The sequence below is a fragment of the Gallus gallus genome, chromosome 12 (assembly GCF_016699485.2).
Source record: "Gallus gallus isolate bGalGal1 chromosome 12, bGalGal1.mat.broiler.GRCg7b, whole genome shotgun sequence".
Taxonomy (NCBI): domain Eukaryota; kingdom Metazoa; phylum Chordata; class Aves; order Galliformes; family Phasianidae; genus Gallus; species Gallus gallus.
Window position 1 is genome coordinate 8,475,992 of NC_052543.1, and position 21,343 is coordinate 8,497,334.

General features: G+C 35.4%; 1 protein-coding gene across 14 annotated transcripts in view; it reads right to left on the minus strand.

Moving 5' to 3' along the window:
• The window catches only part of ERC2 (ELKS/RAB6-interacting/CAST family member 2), a 426,293-nt gene that overhangs the window by 366,807 nt on the left and 38,143 nt on the right, over positions 1-21,343 (minus strand). For 10 of the 14 annotated variants that reach the window (XR_005839469.2, XR_005839468.2, XR_005839467.2 and 7 more), the window contains exons 3-4: positions 2,139-2,162; positions 1,081-1,497 (exon numbers count right to left, since the gene is read on the minus strand). Coding sequence is in view for 2 of the 14 variants with exons in the window: in XM_040646769.2 (XP_040502703.1) it covers positions 1,081-1,497; positions 2,139-2,162 (441 nt within the window). In the remaining 12 variants the exon portion in view is untranslated. The remainder of the gene's footprint in view (positions 1-1,080; positions 1,498-2,138; positions 2,163-21,343) is intronic. The other 4 variants (XR_003077468.3, XR_003077467.3, XR_003077466.3 and 1 more) reach the window with 1 other exon arrangement.

Genomic DNA, 21,343 nt, shown 5'->3' on the forward strand with positions numbered 1-21,343 from the left:
AAGGCCTCAATACATATTTCAGATTAAAAGGAAGAAAAAAGAAATCTAAAATAAATCACTGGGTTTTCAGAAATCCTTTTTAATAACAAAGTAGCTGTAACCCCAAACAGTACATCCACAGGAAAAAAAAAAAGAAAAAAATCTGTAGATGTAAATAGCTATTCTTTATCCAAGAACCAATAATAGTTTTCTGTGTTCTTGTACTAATTTTGTTCATGTTTTGACTTATCAGGCAAATTAGTGTTTTTACCAGACCAATAGTTCAACCAGACAACGCTGCTCCTGAATTTCTAAGGAAATAGAGCTGGATGTCCTGATTCTCCTCACTGTGGGTAGCTTGTACTCTACCTCTGCAGCTGTCACCTTTCTCAGTAGGAAGCAACAAGGTCTCTCTCTGAGAAAGACGCACTGTCTCATTTCCCTGTCATCAGTTTCAGAGGCTGCTAGGATGAAGAAGGGCACATGGGCTTGACAACCGGGCAGATTTTCTTTCAGCTGTTCTTCTCCCTAATCTAGTTTCAAAAGTCATCAGCAAGTAACGTGTGCAGCTGGTGCAGGTGGACTTGAGGCCAAATCTCTCAAAGCACAGCACAGCCAATCACCCCAGTGTTTTAATGTGGTGGTATTATGTTGTATACCACACGAGAAAATAAATTAGAAAAGGTCTGACTACAGAAGGCAAAACGTTTGAAAACACTTATTTAAAACACAAGGGGTTTGAAAAACAAAATTTAGTATGTACTTGTGACTAGTCATTTTATAGCAATGAAAGGTGCTAAATCTCTCTTCAGTAGTTCTAATCAACTTGAGTTGCTAAATATTGATTTGTCAAAATACAAAAAAAACCTAGAATTTATGCAAAGCAGCAATGTCAAAGACAATAAGCCCCAAATGGCACAATTACTTTTCTTCCATAATTTCTTAGTCCACTTGTTTATTTATTTTGGATTTAAAATAGATAGATCCTCTTCTATGAAACAATGAATGCAGAAAAAGAAAACACTCAGACATTTATTTCCAGACCTGCAGCAAATACGTTAGCAATATCTTTTAAAAAGACAAATAATTAGTTTTCCTTACCTCTCTAAGATGTATGTTTTCCTTCTCCTTCTGGTCTAATATCACTTCTAAATGATTAACCTGAGATTCAGCTTCTGCCATCCTTCGAGTTCTCTCATTGTCATCTTCCATTCCTTTAGAGGGCAAACCTTTACTTTGCAACATTTCCAGAAGCTTTTTTATTGATTCATCTCTAGCATTTAGTGTTTGTTTTTGTGTTTCAATCCTAAGCTCCATTTCTTCTAGAGTTTTTCTTAACAGGAAAAGCTCTTTAGCTTGCCTATCATGTTCTGCTTGAAGTCTTCGAAAATTCTCCTCTGTTAGCTCAATAGTAAAATGCTCAGCACCTCGGTTTCCACTTTCTTGCTGGAGAAGATGATTAAGGTCTCTCTGGGTTCTAAGCTCATCTTGCAGTGCCTGGATTGTCATTTGCAGATGCTACAACACAAAAAAAAAAAATCAATTTAGGACCTGAATGTAGAATTAGACTTTGATTAAACTTTTGTTGTATGTTTTTATAAACATTTGTTACCATTAACAATGAAAGTATACTAAATGACCTTAAAAAAAAAAATCACAAATGCATGTGACAATGTTTATAATGATATCCTTCAAGTGCTTCTACAAAAAATAGGTGACAACACACAGTGTCAGCTACAGATAAAATGAAGAGCAAAGAAAAACAACAAACCCAAACACAAGGCAGTGACACATCCATTTGTACAGTCAATATGTGCCTATAAAGTTGAAAGACTCAGTATTCCATGTTTTCTAAATTACTTCATAGACTACAGGTGGTTCTGCCCTGCATGGTGCTCAGTAGATGAGTTACATAGGCAAACAAAATGCTCACTGTAACTGAAGGGATATTGGCGGGGAGCAAGGGTGTGGGAAGGGGGGGGGGGGGGGGGGGGGGGGCGGGGAGGGACTTGATTGGTTTTGCTTTTTTCTTTTGGCAACTAAATCTATGAATATGTTTTAGTAAACAGGATTACTGTATCTCTAATGAGCAAACAAAAAAACACAGTAAGTAATATTGAATTTTGAAGGAAAAAAATGACTGCAAATAGTAGACAAACCTTTGTTCTCCTGGCATCCAAAAACTGAACAGCATGGTAAATGAAAAATGAAGCAAAATCAACATAAATAAAGGTCAAGATGCAAGCAAGGGAGATTCAACAGAAAGAACTGAATTCAACAAAAAGTATCTTCAACAGAAAAAATAATTTTATTGAGATATACAGAACAGCACAAACAACTTCACAGTACTCAAATATACAAACCAAAACTAAAGACAGACTTTACTCAATAGATGTGACAAAGAAAAAGAAAACATACGAAATAATTAATCCCATAATGAATAATAATAATATTCCTATTACATCTCACCGTGCTTTCACACTTATCTTCCACACAATATCTTGTCCTAAAATATTTGTATTACATTTGAGTACAGTGGTCTCTCTGCTTGAGAGACAAATCTCTCACTCCATATTCAACACAATGAAAAATTAAAATGATTTTGTTCATATTAAAGTTGAAGCATAAATAATTATCCTAACTTACTAAAACAGCATGTTTAATATCTGAAAATGTTTGTCTCCTTATTTTTTCTTTATTAACTGCCAGTACAATATATCAAATGCATAGAAATATGAATTCCTGAAAAGCCGAATCACATCAATCTGTTTTAAATGACTTTAAATGTATGGCAACAGACTTTTTTTTTTTCATTAATGAATATTCTGCAACTCCACACTTCAGTGAAACAATAATTCATTAATGCCTGAAGTCAGTATCAGAGGCTTCTTTAGTTACTTGATAACATCTTCATTTTTAGAATTATATCTGGACCTGTCAGTATGTAATAAACTGAATCTAAACAGAAAGAAAAAAAACTTTCTGAAATCACATCTCTTACCAGTCACTTCAAAAGGATAAAATGTTTTGGCTGCAGTGGAATTCTGTAGTCTGAATTTGTTCTACCATTAAATGGCAGTGTTTTTATACGTGTTCAGAGCTTAAATCTCTTAATGTTTCTATGTCATTAGGCGCACGCTCAGTTGACAACAAGCAAATGTAGGCTACTCATTTACAGCCCTGCTTTTACTTAACGGTAATTCTCACCATTTCTTAAAATCTCAGCATGTTTTAGATTATTTATATAAGTTTAAAAGTTCCCAATGAACTTAATTTCAAAGACATCCTAGATGTAGCAATTTTCTACTTTAAATCCATTACTGTATTGTTCATTATCCTGAGAACGACAGCTTTAGCACAGAAATTCAGTACAGAAATCTGAATGTTCAAAAAATAGAGAAATAATGGTCAATGATGTTTATGAATGATCAAATTAACAAAGACATGGGAAGGCAGTGACAAAGAGACAAATGGTGCAACGTAAACAAAACCAAACTCCTTTCTTTCCAAATGCTTTTTGACTGAACTGACATAATATTTATAGATCACCTCCACCAGTTAATACAGCAGTTACACAAGGTTTCCAAGCTAAACAAGGCTTTGCTTTAGAGAATATTGATGTTCTGTTCTAATTCCCTCATAGCTTTGCAAAACTGAAAGTTGGAGAGAAAGAAACATTTTCAGATGAGTAATTATGGAAAAAAAATGAATTTCTATTAATTTAAATTATTCATAAATTTTCAGCAAGCTTGAAAAATAACCTCCTTCAAAAGGTCCAAAAGGAGAAAAAAAGTTCACTTGGCTTTTTCAAATTACATGTTTTGATTTTAAAATATTTTCATGCTATATTTAATTTTAAATTACTCTTTTTTTTTTTGAGATAGATTTTTTAATTGATTTTTTTCCTTTTAATGAAAAACAAAATAATTCAATCACCATTTAAAAAGAAATTTCTCTTTTACTTAACTTTGAGTTCAGTCTCCACATCAGCTGGATTTTTAGTCCCAGACATTTATTTGGAGAATGAAACTCATATCTTTTCATTCTTTGCAAAAGAATGACTGCCTGAAGTAACACACCTATAAAAACCTGAGCAGAGAGCCAATACTTTGCATAAGCATAGTATAGTAAACCCTCTGCACTGCACAATTACCTCACTACTATGCAATAGAAATATTCAGTAACTACTTGTATAGTCTATAAATAGTCAAAAGATAAGACCTTTTTCCTCCAATCTGGATGATTTAAAATAGCTTCTTCTAACATTACGTTAGACAATACTAACTCCTTGATGCTAAAAAACTACTTATAAGTAAACGCTTTCCCAAAGTCAAGCAATCTCTGTACACCACTATCTAGAAGATTATAGCTGAATCAAAGGAAAACCATTTGTAAAATATTTCAAGTATTTTAAAACAGAAATAAGAGGGAACTTAAAATACACATTGCTAACACGCAACTCTTCTGAATGTAAATTGTAAAAGCCAACACTCTTAGATCAACGCACAGATTATTAGAAATCAGAACTCAAAACAGCAATTCTGGCAACATTAGCCAGGCATAACTTCCCTTTCTGTCCCACAGCAACCTATGTACGGTGCTCTCACATTCTGCCTATAAACACATTTGTTGCTGAGCACAGCAGTTGTTGTGGCTGCTTCTCCATAACTATGTTAAGCCCAAGAGCCTCAACCGCAGCAGGCTGCTGCTACCTCGACACAATCCATTTTTCAGTCCTTCAAGACTCAGAATTCTTTGAACACGATGGCCCAGATTTAGATTTGTGCTGGCACAGATTTTTGTATCTGCAGCTAGCTAAGAAAAGGAAAGAACACACGTTGCGAGGGTGGAAAGATACTGAATAATTAATTGTAGCAGGGGAGGAATGTGGGAGTGCTGTGAATATCTGTCACGCTGCTTTTAGTACATAGGCAGGACTTTGTGGGATTTGAAAAGACACACAAGATGTATCACGCTTTTCATAATTTCTATTAAAAACAGACCAGCTAACAAGGACTTATAGAAAGAATCCATGCTTCTAGGGAACATATAAATACTTCTCACAGAACTTTTGCAATCTTCCCCTACAGCCCAACTCCAACAGGCAACCCATGGAACTGCGCAGGAGGTTCCCATTAACCTTTTTCTGAATTAAGCACAGTGCAGGTTTCCACAATTTGCCCCCATAATTTAAAACAGAACTACGAAGAAGAATTAGCAGTGCCTTCTTGGTTGCCTGGCTTCCAACTTTTACTCTACATGTGGACATTAGTCTATGGAAAGGAGCTATTCACAGACAAATCACCTGCAGAGAACTATCCTGGCACAGCACACCTTGGATCAGAGCACAGCAGTATTTCAGAGCATCTCAAAGCCTTAGATATATGGTAAACATTGGAGGAAAAGGATATTGTAAGGAGATTGACCAATTTAAAATAATTATCTACAGGCATACAGAACTTCTATTTTACACCACCACCCTGGCACCAAATGTGAAGAATACATTGAAAACTGTCAAGCAAATAAAACCAAATAATTTAAAACCAGAAAAAAAAAAACTGACACTAACTTGGAAGGAAGCAACAAATGCTGCATAAGGTGAAGAAAGAAAGGAATCATAGTGGGGGTTGTCTTGACTGGGAAAGCCAGCCTGAACAATTTGGTGGCAGAAACTAAGTGGTCATAGGTTATTATCAAGTGATTGTCTTAGAAAGTGCGACATACATGATTTACTACTCGTTTCCTGTAATACAGCAATAATCAAACCAGTTTATTCCACAGACAAAAATAACTCAAATTTGGAAATTAGGGGTATGAAATTCTGAATGCGTTCCTCCTCTAAATGGTTCAGTACAGCACTACGGCTAAAAGGGGCAATGTCAAGGTCAACCAGTGTAGGCAAAACAACTATTTCTGTAGCCATTCAAGATCATTCACTCCTTTGGTGCTTCACCTAAAGAGATGATGGGTAGCAGTGTTTTTCCTCTACTTCAAGCCATTGTCTTCTGGCTTCTGTCTTACACTGTTCCATTTTCAGTTACTGATTCTCCTGCTTCTTTCCCACTCTGGTCAAAAAGGTAAAATGTATTAAGCTTTTTCTTATGTGATTGTTGCTGTAAAGCCAGGTAAGATAAAGAAGAAATGACTATTGTCACAACTGTCTGTGTCCTCTAAACACCACAGCATTGATGTGGTTGTGATAGACAAACAGCCTTCTGAAGTGTAAAACAACTGAGAGCAGAACCCTACAAGTTTAGAAGGAATAATCTAGGAAATAAAGCAGTTCTAGGCAAAAAGCAATCTCACGCTGCAGTGTAGGATGTGTCTGAACTGCCTCACACCATGCAGGTGGCAGTATGAGAATATATAGCAGTACTTTAAGGTGGATACATGACAAAGCTTCCAAAAGCATTATCAAAAAAATCTTTCTGCCTCCAGCAGCTTTTTTCCCCTCCCCTCCCTTTTATTAGTACACAGAAAAATAAAAAGAGCTTTTGACAGTTTTATTATCTGTTACAGACTTTTGAAAGGCATGTCTAACAGTATTTTACAAAATTTATTCTTTGAACTTAGGTTGACTATGCAGTTTCTGCAGCTAACTTTTTGAGGGTATGGGATATATTACTAAGCAGTCTTGCATGATAGTATTTTCTCTATTGTGCACACAACAGAGGGAGTAAACTATACTGACCATAATACCCTGTGTTTTGGAACAAGGACTGGATTGGCTCATACACTCCAGTCTCTGGCAGTGGCAAATGCCTAATGATACAGAAGACAGTGAAAACACAGTTATAGCTACACAACAGGATTTGTAACTTAAGAGAGAGAACAACAAAATATACTGTTGAATTTTTGGTTTCTATTTTCTAAATAGAGATTCATCAGTTACTCTATAACCTGCCACTACTCCAATTTTAGTCTTCAATTTATGAAGTTCCAACACTGAAAGGTGACAAATTACCTATCTGTACGTTAACTTAAGTTATATTACTGAAACAAGCATGAGAATTAGATTTGCGATTTTTTTTTATTATTATTATTATTTTTTAACACCTAAACATTGTTAAATGCTACCATGCAAACCTTCAGTTTCTCCTCTAAGAGAAAAACAAAAAGGGGATTGGAGATATTTTCCTCATCGGTATAAATCAAGAAACAGATTCTTCCATGTATTTGGCTCATCTAAAGTTGGGATGCTGGAATGGTAAATAAAACTGAAAGATTAATTAACAAGAATTTTGCTTGAATGAGGCACCACCGAGGAAAACAGATTATAGAAGAAATATGCAACATCTAAGGAATCACAGAGGATTTAAACCACATACAAAAAGGCATTTTCAGCATTCAAATTTCTGGAGGTGTAACAGATGTGAGACAAGTCATGCATAACAGTTTACTGGTACCCTGTGTTTCAAGAGGGCAGATTCTTGTTTATTTGCCTTCCTTAACTTTTCTTTCTTTACACGCTTTTAAATTTGGTGTCTTGTCAAATTTGATAAATGCTTGCTCTTAATACCGTGCTTTGTGAGCTAAATAAGGAACCTTGTCATGTATGTTAGACATCTGCATTTCTTAATATAGATGTTGTATTTAATCTGCCCTAAACTATCAGGCTTTGTGACTATTCAGTCAGCTTTTCTTAGTGATTTCCCTCAAATACTTCAATGAAAAAACAACACTGGAAAGAGAGCATCACCTAGGAACTCGGTATAATTGTACAAAAACATATCTCAGTTTATTACTGAGGGCTAACTGTAGGCGAAAACATTTTAGTATTGCAAATTTCAGAGTAGTTTTGCACCTAATTCTTTAGGCACGATCTGTAAACTCATTTCTTTCCCCATTCCTCAATTTGCTATGGGCTTAAATGTCATTTTTCATTTATTTCCTTTGCTTTGCTGTTTGCCTTAAGTAGGCCTGCCATTACAGATCGACTTTCTCATTCTGCCAAAACATATTTCTTCACAGTATTATGAAGCATTGACTGTACTGCAACTCTAAAACATCAAAAATCATTTGTTAAAAACAGTCTGTACGTCTGAAGTCTCTCGCTCTACTGTCCCTTCCTCCTTTCTTCTACTACACTTTTCCAGTGTAGCCAATGCTTTCTTTGGTGAGCAATTTTATTTCAGATCTTTAAGTTCACCTTGCCCCTAAAATCCAAATTTTATTTTTATTTTTATTTTTAAAGAAAATTAGTTGAATACCTTTTGATGAAGAATTTATTCAGTGGGGGCTTCCTGACATTTCTCAGATACTTCTATCAGGTTTCTAAGCAGCTTTACCAAAGTCCAAATACAGCCTTGTCTTCATGCAGATATAGAACAGTTTACTTATGTCCACACTTAGTTATGGAAATGTAGTTATTTTGTACCTCGTGTAAGAAACAAAATAAACCTAATTTTCTAACAAGAAAATCAAACAAGTGTGACCTTTATTCTCTTAATTTCACCTTGCCTACTTCATGTTTAATATTCAAAGTTACTACTAAGATTATTCTCATTATCTTTTGGCACTTTTTCTAGTGTTCCCATTCTCATATTTTTACCTAAGAAAACAAGCAGCATGCTTCTGTGGCATTTTACTGCTTTGCAATGCAAGGCATTAATCAGCTCTCATCTGCATGGCTTTAAATAAGCCTGAGGCACGCAGTTTCTCAGAAAGCTTTGACTTGTTGCTTAAATAGACAATTTGTTTCAAGTCAATCAACTTGTTTTTGAGCTGGAAAAATCTAACACTAAATACTTTAGATTGCCAACAATTATTAATTCTTCCACTAAGTCATTCCCTAAAGGAAAATGTTAAGTACCTTCTAATAAACTATTTGAGAAAAATGATTCAAGCCTCCCAAAACAACCTTTTTTGCAATATAGATTGACAGCACATTAAAGATGCAAAAAGGCAATATTTTATTACTATTGCATAACAAAAATGTCAAAAGAAAATACTTACAACAAGAATGGCAATCCAGAATACTGTTGAATTATGAACACGAGCGATTGAGCACGTTAGTGGAAAACAACAGATTCAGCTCTATGATGGACTTTCAATTTAAGGTTTCTGAAATGGCTAAATAACTGCAAGCACTGAGTAAACTTTCAGACAATCTTTCAATCATATTAGCATTCTAAATATCTCTAACTTTCCTTTCTATAAGCAAAAGAAAATAAAATTTCAAAAAATTTAAAAATTTAAATTCCTCAGAGCTTTAAACCCAGGGTTCATTTCCTCCCTCTGAGCACTCCTTTAGTTCTTCCTTTGTCCCTGATGTTTGGGCTCAAATTCCTAACAGTATGAGGTCTCAAACATCCTGAGCACCTTTGAAATAGCTCAGAACAGGAGTTTTAGGAGTTTTGCTGCTCTGAACCATTCCAAGTGCACCACTCAAAAAAGAGCAGAAAGATCACCAGTCCTCACGTACGGATGACTGTGCTACTTCAAAAACAACACCAATGAGCAACATTTAAGAAAAGACCTAAAACTCAATATTCCCAATGCTTCCATGAGCATTTCCTATGCTAAATATTGTACAGACTGAAATTACACTAGTTTATACAGCCAATATATGATAGCTGCCATGAAACATTATCAACAACAGCACTATGTCACTTTACTACTCAATATTCAGAGCAGAATAGCAAGGAAGAAGTGGACCTTCTTCTCTGGACAGCACCAGAAATCATACTGTGTAAAACTACAGGAAGAGATCTTTCCGTGATATCAGTGCTGTCAAACAAACTGGTAAAGACAGAGAAGAATAAACTGAGCTTGCAGTAGGAACGGCTACCAACCACTTCCTCAATCACGAAACTTGTCAACATATAACTAAATTGTCTGAAAGAAGATCAGAATATTCTTTGTTGCAAACATCTTCTAATCCTATCTTTTGATTTTGAAACTATTTACTTTAAGCACTGCCATTAGGAAAATGATATGAATGTAAGTTATTCATATGAGAATTTCAAGCACAGCTTCTGATAAGCCAGAATTTTTTTTATTTCCTAAAAAAGAGTGATAAATCAAGTTCCAATTTCAAACTCCTTCTTATCCTTTAATCAGGAAAAAAAAAACACAACCATAAAAGACCACTCTTCAGCTTCCAATTTGTTTCTTCTCTACTAGGAATAGTACTGTGAGTTAATTAACCATAATACATAATCACTTCCCATTGAAACAATTTGAAAAGGACATTTAGAATTGTGCTTTCAGCTACAGTCAAGGGAAAAGGGAAAAAAAGAAATACAGAGATTTTTAGCAGCTTCAATCTAAAAACTTCTGTCAGATCAAACAGAGAAAAGTGATGCATCACAAAGATTGGCAACCATCTGGAAAAAGATTTTGCACAGAGTTTCTGAAGAAGTGGTGCAGATCTGCAGGAAGGAGAAATCATTAAGGTAGCAGTGTTTGTGGCCCGATGGTTGCAAAATTATTCCTTAAGAGGTCAGAAGATTGATTTTGCAATTAACTTTCTTAAAACTTTTTTTAGTCTTGCCATATTTGAGAGTCCTCTCGCTTATGACCTATATAAATTCAACAGTGATTAAGACCCTGCACTTGCTCAGTTTTCCCACAAGATGGCACTAAGTTCATACTCTGCAGAAAAACATTAACAAAGCACAAAAACACGAAGGAAAAACTGCCGTTACATGCCTCATAACGATAACAACAATACTAATTTGCCTTTACATAACAATAAAGAACTTCAATTAGGGAAAAATAAAATTAGCACTCTAAGTGTTCTTCTCTTAAAACAGTAAGCAATTTCCCCCTCATAATTCAAAAAGAGTTAAGGGCTGAGTGAGGCGATGCACGAGTGTATGGTATGCATGGACAGCCATGTATCCCCTCTAGAATTACATAAATCAAAACCAGGGATTGCTACAGTAATGTTCAAACTCAAATCAAAGCATTACTAGTCTGAAACTTTGCTTTAATTCCTAAGTTTAGAACTTCTAGCACATACATTAAGGCCATTTCACAAATGAAAAGAATTACTACTATTCCTCCTCAAAACGATGATTCATTAGGATATAGTAGAAGAATATGGTGTTGTGTTTTTTTCTTCTTATGGAAATTTTTCAAAACCTGGTAATTGCTGATCTACAGATAGCAGCAAATGCAGTAAGCCCTGGCTCGCTGTTCCATGCTCTGATTCAGAACCAGAATATCTGTACACAGTAAATTATTTCACTCCCCTAGTTACACTAACACTGGGCTGTCAGTGCTGAACATGAGCGAACGGCTTGCACTGCAAACATCATCAGACACTGACAGCCAGTTGCATGGTTTGTTCTTGTGTATTTAAATATGGGACAGCATTCACTCAAGTAAAAAGGACAAATACAGCAGGAACATAAAAAGAACTCAGTACTGCAAAAATAGCTACCTAATTAAATGCCAATATTCAAGAATTTAAGTTCTAAGCACTGTTGACTTACGTTATTTAAACATGCCTATAAAAACTGTTGAACATATCTGTAGGAAAAAATATCAAATTAATGGTATGATTCTGAAACTAGACCACAACACCATGGAAAATTACTGCTAGGGTTAGAGATGTAACAATAAATGACTACAAGGGGACGGTAATATTCTACTTTAAACCACTAAAAGATTCTCTACAATTACATCTTCTTCTTCTCCTTTTTTCTCTCTGTTTGCTGGTGGATTCTTTTTTGGAAATATAACAATCTTAATTACTACAACACTGACTTAGTAGTGCATCCTTCAGTTGGCCTACTGTCTCACAGTGGTTCAAAGTCATGAAGTGCAGGGAAGCTGCCAATAAGCCACTCAGTGCCAGTTGCAATGAAATAAACAGGAATGAAGGGGTATTTGGGGCCAACTGCATACTACAGTATTGCATTTTAAACTGACAGCGGTGTGTCTTCTATCAACAGTTAATTAGTGCTGTACAATACCTTCTTCCTGTCTCTCACTCTGCTCATAAGCAAGCATGCTGTAAGACCAATCTGTTTATATGACTATTGAGAAGGAAAGGAGTTGTTAAGTTCTGCTTTTCGGCTAGTCACAAAACAAAACTTAATACAGGCAGGCAAAAGCAAAAGTGAATTCAAGATCAGGTATGAGCATCATTTTCACAAAACACCATGCAAACTCCACAAGCACAATGGGTCCTTTTCAATTGCACAGTGCTACAGATAAGAACACAGCAAAATCTGGGGGGTGGGTATGGCATATAGAGCCACCTTGGAATGCAAAAGGCTTATTTAATCAGAACTACTAAGATTTTTCCCCCCAATCACATGCTTAGACATCTGCTGGCTATATAATGCAAACCCATTGCAGTTTAAGTACAGATTTGTGATCAAAATTAATATCCCCATCAACATATCCTCCTCTAATCTCCAGTTTTACCACTGAATGTTTAGAGAGGATTTTTTCTATACTGTGTAATAGAGGGTGAGAATATAGGATCAATACACAATATCTAGAATATTCTATGCATCCTGTTCCATCTCTGTAAATAAATTAGTACAAATTACGGGCTCTTTCAGATAGCTCATTTTTAAGAAATGATGTAAACTTACACTTTTCTACTTTTTAGTTCATGGTCAGATTCATCTTTATTTGGGTCATCTTATCTTACTCTTGAGCAGCACAGAAGAGATGGAGCACATTAACCACCTGAAATAGCTTTACAGCTTTTAGCTGAAGTATACATCTCATTCTTCTTCTTTCTTCCCTACTCAGTGTTGTGGTAAATGCGTAGAGAAAACCTCTCACTCATACTTGATATATTTTACTCTATATAGATTTTTCAATCTCAGCTTTCCTTTAGTCATAGCATTTCCCCCCCAGAAATATTGTTTTGTAGATGAAAATATGCTTTATCAAATCGTGTTACTGTTCTCTTTGTATCTATTGTAGTTTCCATGGAAATAAATAGGAGGCATTACTTTCAGAGCAACCTACATACATTGCTATATAAAAGCTAAGGGAGGTAAAGATTCTGATCCTCAATTGGTATCTGTTGATCCTTAAACACAAACAAGCTGGAACTTATCTGAAATCACAAGTATGCCTTTTCTCCTTAACAATCTCACTGCCTACAGAGTGATAGAAGGAAGACTGACAATGAAAGATGAGTTTGGAAAGCAATGTGACCTGTTAGTCTCTTTCCCCATAATGCCAATTTTTTTACAGTATTATCCTTTAGCCCTAGCTTTCTCAGTTCAAGCCCATAAAATCCCCTCCATTAGAAATTCCTTCCAAAAAAAAGAGGGTAACCACTCTATGAAGGATAATCTGACAGTATCACAGAATCGTAGGGATTGGAAGAGACCTCTAGAGTTCATTGAGTTCAACCCCCCTGCTGGTATGATTCTGGTATCCAAAGTGGTATATTTCACCATTCTCCAACAATGAAATATGCACTTATTATTAGAAATGTTAAACATTCTGTTCAATCAACCTCACTACTGCCAGAAGCAGTAAAAATCCTGCAGCAGTTTACTGGACTCACCAAAACCCAAGTCAATATCTTAATATCTGGATTGAGTTAGTTTCCAAAAAATGATGAAGTTCTGTAATTTAGCACCTTCTAACCACAGTAAGAACTGGATGTGGCACAGCCCAGGTCACTAACAGCTGCAAAGGATAAATTGCAAGGCAATTATTCTCCATTATGCCACATACTACATCTCCTATCATTTCCTTCTCCCTCTAACTGTAAAGAAGTAAATGCATCTATGCCAACTTCTATCAGTTGTACTATAATGCAGATGTTCCTTGAGGTGTTAAATCTGTGCCAGAAATCTCTGGATTAAACCTTTATTATATTCAGATGACCAAAATGCAAAACTTCCAGAAGAAATTCTAGAAGACACAATCTACGATGAGTGAGAACTTTCACTAGTTACTACAAATAAAATATAAGTTTGAATCTTAAATCCTCAAATACGGTGCAAGAGAACAGTGCTTCTGAAGGAAACTGCAATTTTGTTCTGTTTTTAAACTGAAAAAAATCAGTACAGTGGTTTTAATTCTGTTAGTACTGCCCAAGCATGTACATACTGTTAAAAATGAGACAACAGAAGAGTTGGTTAACTAAACAGTATTGTTCTAATGAGATGCACAGAGAAATCTGTGCTAAAAACATGATACAGTTCTTTTGTGCTTCAGAGTAGATTGATCTATATTTGCCACCTGTGGGCCAAATTGCTGCTGAAAACACCAAGCAGACGGATGATCACAGGTTAATTTAATTACTTCCAAATAGAGATGCAGGGAAAAGATAAAGTTGCTTAAAAAAAAAAGCAGCAGCCATTTTCTGCACATTTAATAAAAGATATTTCTACACTGGTAAAAATTTATCAGGCCCCTTCATGGTATGAAGCTGTCAGCCAGCAAGAGAGAGGTGCAAAAATCAAAACAGCCAGAGTGTTCAAAGAGGTGAAAAGGACTCGGCAGGTAAAAGTATGATCAAAGAACTGAGGAAAGAAGAACAAAAGGCATAGAAGAGAAAACACAATGGAGCTTAAAAGTCGTTATGCTATGTTTTATCTCTAACAGGAATACTTGCCAGAATGATGGCAGTGAAAACTGCATTGCGGGCTCTATATTTCTTTTTTCATATGATCAATTCCTGTAGCTGCTGGAGAGGCTGACTGATTACAGAAGGGAACAGGGGAAGTCAACGAAACCCTGTCCTTCTGTCAAGTCTTAAGTCATTATCTCAGACAAAACAGAATACAACTCCACTGTTCTTTCACGTTTTTCCTCCTTCAATGCCTCTGTATTATCACTAATTTGCCCTACTCTATTAAAAAATAAAAACAAGAACAATTACAGTTTAAAAACTAATTTTATTTTCATGACATTGGCCTCATTGATATCTCCATTGGCAAAACAAAATCCTGCAGCTCAACTGGGCTTATTTTATATCATTTTTAATGATGAATTTTAACAGTATTCCTAATTCAAAATTCAGCGGCATACTGAACAACTTGCTATCACTTTCAATGAAAGGTATACCTTGTTAATTCTCAATCCATATCAAAGTACTCCATGTATCCTTTTTTTTCCCCCCCACTTTTACTCCCTTCACTCCATGCTGTCTTACAAAAATAACTTGAGCAGCTTCCATGATTCATCTGTCACAAAGATTCTCATCTTCCCTACTGTACTGGTAAATCAGGTTTAGTACTGCAAATTGAATTTTGTCTGCTAAGAGAAAGCAAAGTCCAAAGTCAAGGCCACTTTATACAAAAGTGTATCTTAAAACAGCATTTTCTCATCTCCACTGCCACAAACCTTAGTAATACATACGATGCACTTTTGATTTTTTTTAATTGTTTTTTTTCCCTTTTTTTCCATGTTTATCAACAGCCTAGAAGAGCCTACAAAAACCTGAAGTGCTACCAACATTGAATATGAATCAAATATCTAGGTATGATGATGTGAATAACCATTCCATCATCTGTTTCAGAACTGTTCACTGAAATTAATACGTATTGTAAAAAACAACTTCTAGACAACGTCTTAAGCAACTTAAAAATATATATATTATGGATTACAATAAAAAGTACAAGCCAACCATTCCAAAAAATAAAATACTCCCTCTCTCTGCATGCCCGTTTGTATATGAAAACCTTGTTCGTTCAAGTAAACTGCCTATTTGTTACAGCATAATTTATTCAGGAGGAACTGACAGTTAATATTCTCAGAATCAAACAGTAGAATACCCATGGTAGGAGATCCGCATATCCATTGGTCAAAAAAATTTCCTTAAAAAAAGAAAAAAAGATGCTGTCACTGTAGAGCTCAGCTGATTCTCTTCAATAGCACAGAGAAGAAAAAACAACCCTCTCAAAGAATCCAAATATTTTTTTTTTTTTTTTTAACTTTCACACTCACATCAAGTTCAGTTTTCTCATCTATGAGCTTACAGCTCTCACGCTTTCCATCTTTTTCCTCTCTATAGCAAGAAAATACTGCCAAACAATAAGTGATCAATAAACAATATTTCCAAGCAACTATCCTTCTGATTACTCTATATTACAAGAAATACTTGGAGGAAGGCAGAAAGCAGGAAAAAAGAACTACTTTTGTGTAGTCCTATATTCTTACTCATTGATGATACTTTTCTTGCTCTAAGACCTTTCCCACAGGAGGTTTAACTGAGCTGGACCATAGAGGATAAATTCTAGGAATGATGAAATGCAAAATACCCTGACCTCCTTGGAGAGTAACAGCAAATGTTTACTAGCCAAGCAAAAAGCCTTCAGCCAGCTGCTCCTTTTGTTTTTAACTATTGCTAAACAGGATAAAGGAGAAAATTGCCCCAGGCATCACAGAAAACAAAGAAAATAAATGTATTTGATTAGTGTATAATTAAATGGACATTGCAGTAATTTTTGTTGTTGTTGCTGTTTTTGGGGGGGGGTTTTTAGTTTGTTTGTTTTTGTCTGTAGAGTCTTTTATCACCTTTTTTTTCTTTCCTTGTAACAGCTAGAAAGAAAAAGCAACAAAAAGCAGCAGCTGTTCAAGGGAGCAAGCTGATAGGTGGTAGGATAGCTGAAAGGTTTTCTCTTGCATAGTCTGACACAGAAGTTCCCAAAACTTCTCTTAAACCTGATGTTAAAACATAGAGCCCTGCTTAGCAATATTTGTCATCTTACCCAGAATTTAAGAATAAACCACACTAATCAATAAGCTCTACTAGAATTATATTGTGCAGCTTCATTCACTCACTCTTCTATATCAAATCATTTTTCAAAAGGCTGTCGAGAGTAAAGTTGGGCTGAAAGTGGCCCCGGAGACAAAAGTTTGATAGCTACATACTGATCTACAAAATAAAGTGCTTTTAGTTTCCATTATGTTAGAATTCAATTGTATGAGATTAATATCAGAAGGCTACATTATTACTCCTGAACAAATACATTTTTTCCTCATCCCAAAACCTGATTCACTGCCAGCATCTGACAAATCTATTCAATAAATAAATCAATGAACTGTTTCTATATATGAATATTATCCAGCTGTAGCATATTCTTACCAACTCACTTTTTTTTTTTTTCAGAAGTAATGAGAATATTTGCAGTAGCATAATGTAATTAATCAGAACATGGATATTTTTGCTGTCACAATACCCTGTTTCTTTCTCCTCACTGGGATGCAGAAAAACAATCTAAATTTACATTTAAAAATGTCAAAATGCACTTATTCATGTAAATTGTAGAAAGAGAAAACAGTTTTGGTCTGTTTTTAAAAATAATGCTTCTTCTGAACAGGATATTACTTTCTTGATTCAAACTCATGAGACAAATCTGAGTCATTTCTGGAGTTTTATAAGAGAACTAGTACCTACTTAAACAATGCTTTCTTTATAAATGTCAAAGTAATCCTGACCAGATATCATTGATGTACCTCAACATTCTATCCTCCTTAATAAAATCTAACTTTTATTAAATACAAATGTACTGTCCCCTAAAACATTCTGTAACTGATCTACCCACCAATGTTGATGTTAAACATATTTGAAAAAAGGCAACTCTTGCTAAAGATCAATTTATTTGCTTATTTACTGTTCGAACAGCTTTGCTTAAGTGAGTTCATACAATCTGCTTGTGAACTTGTTCATCTGCTGCAAGTTTGTTGATGGTAAGTTTGGTTTCATTGTGAGCATGGTTCCAGACACAGAAAGCCTTCTGGCACTTATTCCTCTTAATTCAGAGACCGAATTCCCTGGTTGAGAGAACCAGAATGAAAGAATGTCTGGAACACTGACTGATAGATTTGTGCAGAAGATGTCACCATTCACTGCTGACCTCATGTTATTTATGACTCTGATCATTCTGTTCTTTAAGACCACTAAGAGGTTTGGAATACAGTCCACAGAGGTAATTCATCTTTTAAACTTACATGCAGGGAGGCGTAACGGCAGTTTAAAAATAGCTCAAATGCAACAGCCCTTTTTCAATGTGCTTTTATAGAAAATATTCTGATGGGATCATCTGGTGATAAAACTTTTTATATGTCCAATGGAAGAAGAAAAAAGGATCTTTGACACATCTTTTGAATGAGGGCAAGAAACAGTGGGGCTCATCATTCAGACACTACAAGATGTTTTTGTACTGGATTCAACAACTGGCCCACACTGGATGCCAAGGGAACAGTATAAGATGCATAAGCATTTTCCAGTAGTTTGAGTTTAAGGAGTTCAAGATCCTGACTGGGGATCTACGTGCTTATTAGTCCTTGAAGGACTTCTATAAATCTAACAACCTTTTAAATCTGCAGCAGGCAAAGTCTTATTACAGTGAGCTACCAGTCTTTTGTTTTAATGTCTTCTTATTAATTCTAAATATGCTTCCTTCAATTTGGTATTTCCTGATTCTTGTCTCAGAAGAAATTTCAGTTACTCCTAGTTTTTTTTTCCTCTCTAAATGCTGCTCAGACTCTTGCAGATTTCTACTACATCCCACTTCTCTCATTGCTTTTCCATCTTTAACAGACCTATTTAGACTCACAAAGAAGCTATTCCATATTTTTTGTTCATCTTTCCTTTCTTTCTCAGTTGTACCTTCTCTAGTTCTACCACAGCCTTTACAAGATGAAGAGGATCTGAATTGGCACAGAATTCGGGACAAAATAGCTACAAATCAAAGTGTCACCATAGTGTTCCCTAGTTTGCTTGGCATTCCTTTCCAAATTATTTCTAATCTTCAGTCAGATTTCTTTGACTGTACTCAGTATGTAAGCTGATATTTGGTAGAAAATCTAAAATAACCCAGGACTTCTTTCCTGTGTACTAATAATCCAGGGAACATAATTTCTTCATAAATTTAGGATTATTTTTCTCTGCCTCAGGTCTATACCTTCATCAGTATTGAATTTCATTTGCAGTTTCATCACACATTCATTCAGCATCCTTCTGCAAATTTTTCTTGTCAGCATTCATTGTCATTACTGTGATTAAGAGTAGCAGCTGACAACCATACTGCTACCCCCTTTTTCTGAGTAATTAATGAGTATGTTTCACAGAGATACCTCTTGAACACTGCAAGCAATCTTCCTGATTCATTTCAACCTATTATTCCAGGAGAGTTATTCTACAAGTGATTAATGCATGTGATAGAGTCATTTCATATCAGATTAGTTCTTTTGAGAGATTCTTGTAGGTGCTTTAAAAAAAAAAAATCAAGATGAGGTCTCCCCAGAGCTTCCTCTTCTCCAAGCTAAACAATCCCAACTCCCTCAACCTTTCATCGTAGGAGGGGTGCTCCAATCCTTTTATCATCTTCGTGGCCCTCACGCATTCCAACAGCTCCACATCCTTCTTCTGCATGTTGGAATCCAAAACCCACAGAGATAATTCTGCAGGAATTCTTTGGAGTCAAGAGACATTGGCAGTGAACCACCCTCACTGTATCTGGTTTAAAACTAATAGTCACTTCCCGTCTGCAAAAATTCAGATGTGTTTGGTTGCAGTTTTTGTTTGGTTGTATGTTTTCTCTCTGCACTTTTCCCAAGGAATAGTAAATGATTATGTAGCTTTCAATTTCCTATCCAAAAAAAAGCTCCTAAATTACTTCGTTTTGACTACGAATTGCAAGTTTCGACTCACATGGAATTTGGATTACTTCCTAGCAATGATAACCGTTAATTTAAAACCATGACAAACCGTTAATTTAAAACCATGACAATGCTGTTTTGTGTAAACATACTTATGTGGGTTTTTTTTGTTGTTGTTGTTTTGGTTTGTTTTTTTTTTTTTTAAGAACTTGCATTTGTGCTTGAAAATTAATAATTCTACCAAATTTAAGTCATAGAAATGTAATTGTGCTGTAGTGACCAAAAGATTATATTTAATACAAGATTTAAGGCATTAATTGCAGTTAAAATTTGAGACAGAACAATGAGTTTCCTGTCTTTTAAATTGTTCAGTCCTTTTCAAAATAAAAAATAACGTGAAACAGATGTTACTCCTGCTTATTTGTCAGTTTCAGTAGTTTGCCCAGTTAATTCAAAAGTTGATTCATCAGATAACTGAATAACTGAACAAGATTAATTTACAAGCATATTCCCAACAAAACTAACTGAAATGAGGACATTTGTAGCTAAAATAAATACAATAGTAGAGACTTTGAGTCTTCTCCCACTCATGGCATACACGTATATTGAAATATAAATTCTTTTTCAACTAATATTTGTTACAGTTCCTGAGGGCTGTTGAGGCCCAGTTTAGGCCCTTCACATCTACTAAAAATCAGACTCCAAAAAAGTGCAAAAACTTATCCTAAATGACTACAATGCTGTAAACACTATACTCAGGCATAAACATTTTCCTGAATGAATCTCAAATACATAATTGGGACTTTCCCCAACTCTTGCAAAAAGAAATAAAATTTACATTATGAATAATACGTCTATTGAGTATCCCGTGGTTTTATTATATAAAACAAATGCAGTAACATATGGTACATCTGTTTCATATTTTTCCTTTCTCCTGACATACCACTACTCACAATATTAACACACTTCTGTTGGTTCATAATAATTATTTTTAAGCTGCATATCAAATGCAGCCTCCTTCCACAATCAGTCCAAAAACATGATACATCTCTCTTCTTCCTCACACAAACTTAGAGAAACATTAACCAAGTAAAAATGAAATTAAAACAGAAAGAGAGACTGGTCGTTGTATTATCAATTACTTTACAATCCTTCACTTCCAGAAGCTTGCTTCAACATACATTCACATCCCATAGTTAACAGGAAAAGCGATGGCAGTATTTCTGACACCAACAGAAAAAATAGTTACAACTCTCTTAAGGAAACCTATCCTGTATTCGAATCTGTACAAAGACACATTCTCCACCTCTATAGGTGATCACAGGCAAAAACTGGGAACAAGTAGATAAGAGATAGTAACTATGAGGTGTACAAGCAACAATGAAAGGTTATACAGAGACGCATATAAAAAGAGGTCACTGAGTAATAACAAGCCTAGGGGAAATAATATGACAGGTGTGTAAAACAGTCTGACCTAGAAAGTGGTATAAAATGATATAACTGGGCAAAAAGATGGTTGGTCATAATGTGATGGAAAGTGCAGCCATGACAGCAAAGCAGCAAGGTCCCAGGCTGCAGCAAGTGAGAACTCACCCAAATGTAACAGCTCTGGGCACAGAAATAAAAGGAAAGAAGATGCTTACCTTTAGAAGGCCAGCAAGATACCAATGAGATACCTTTGCCTTCACTGCCAGCCCTTAAATGAGGTCTGAGAAGGGGTGGATCCTCGCTCCACACCTTCTGGTTACTCAGGTGCATTGCATTGGCATTGCATGCACCTGAGCTCCCTGGGTGGGGTAATCCTTCCCACCAGGTGCCCAAT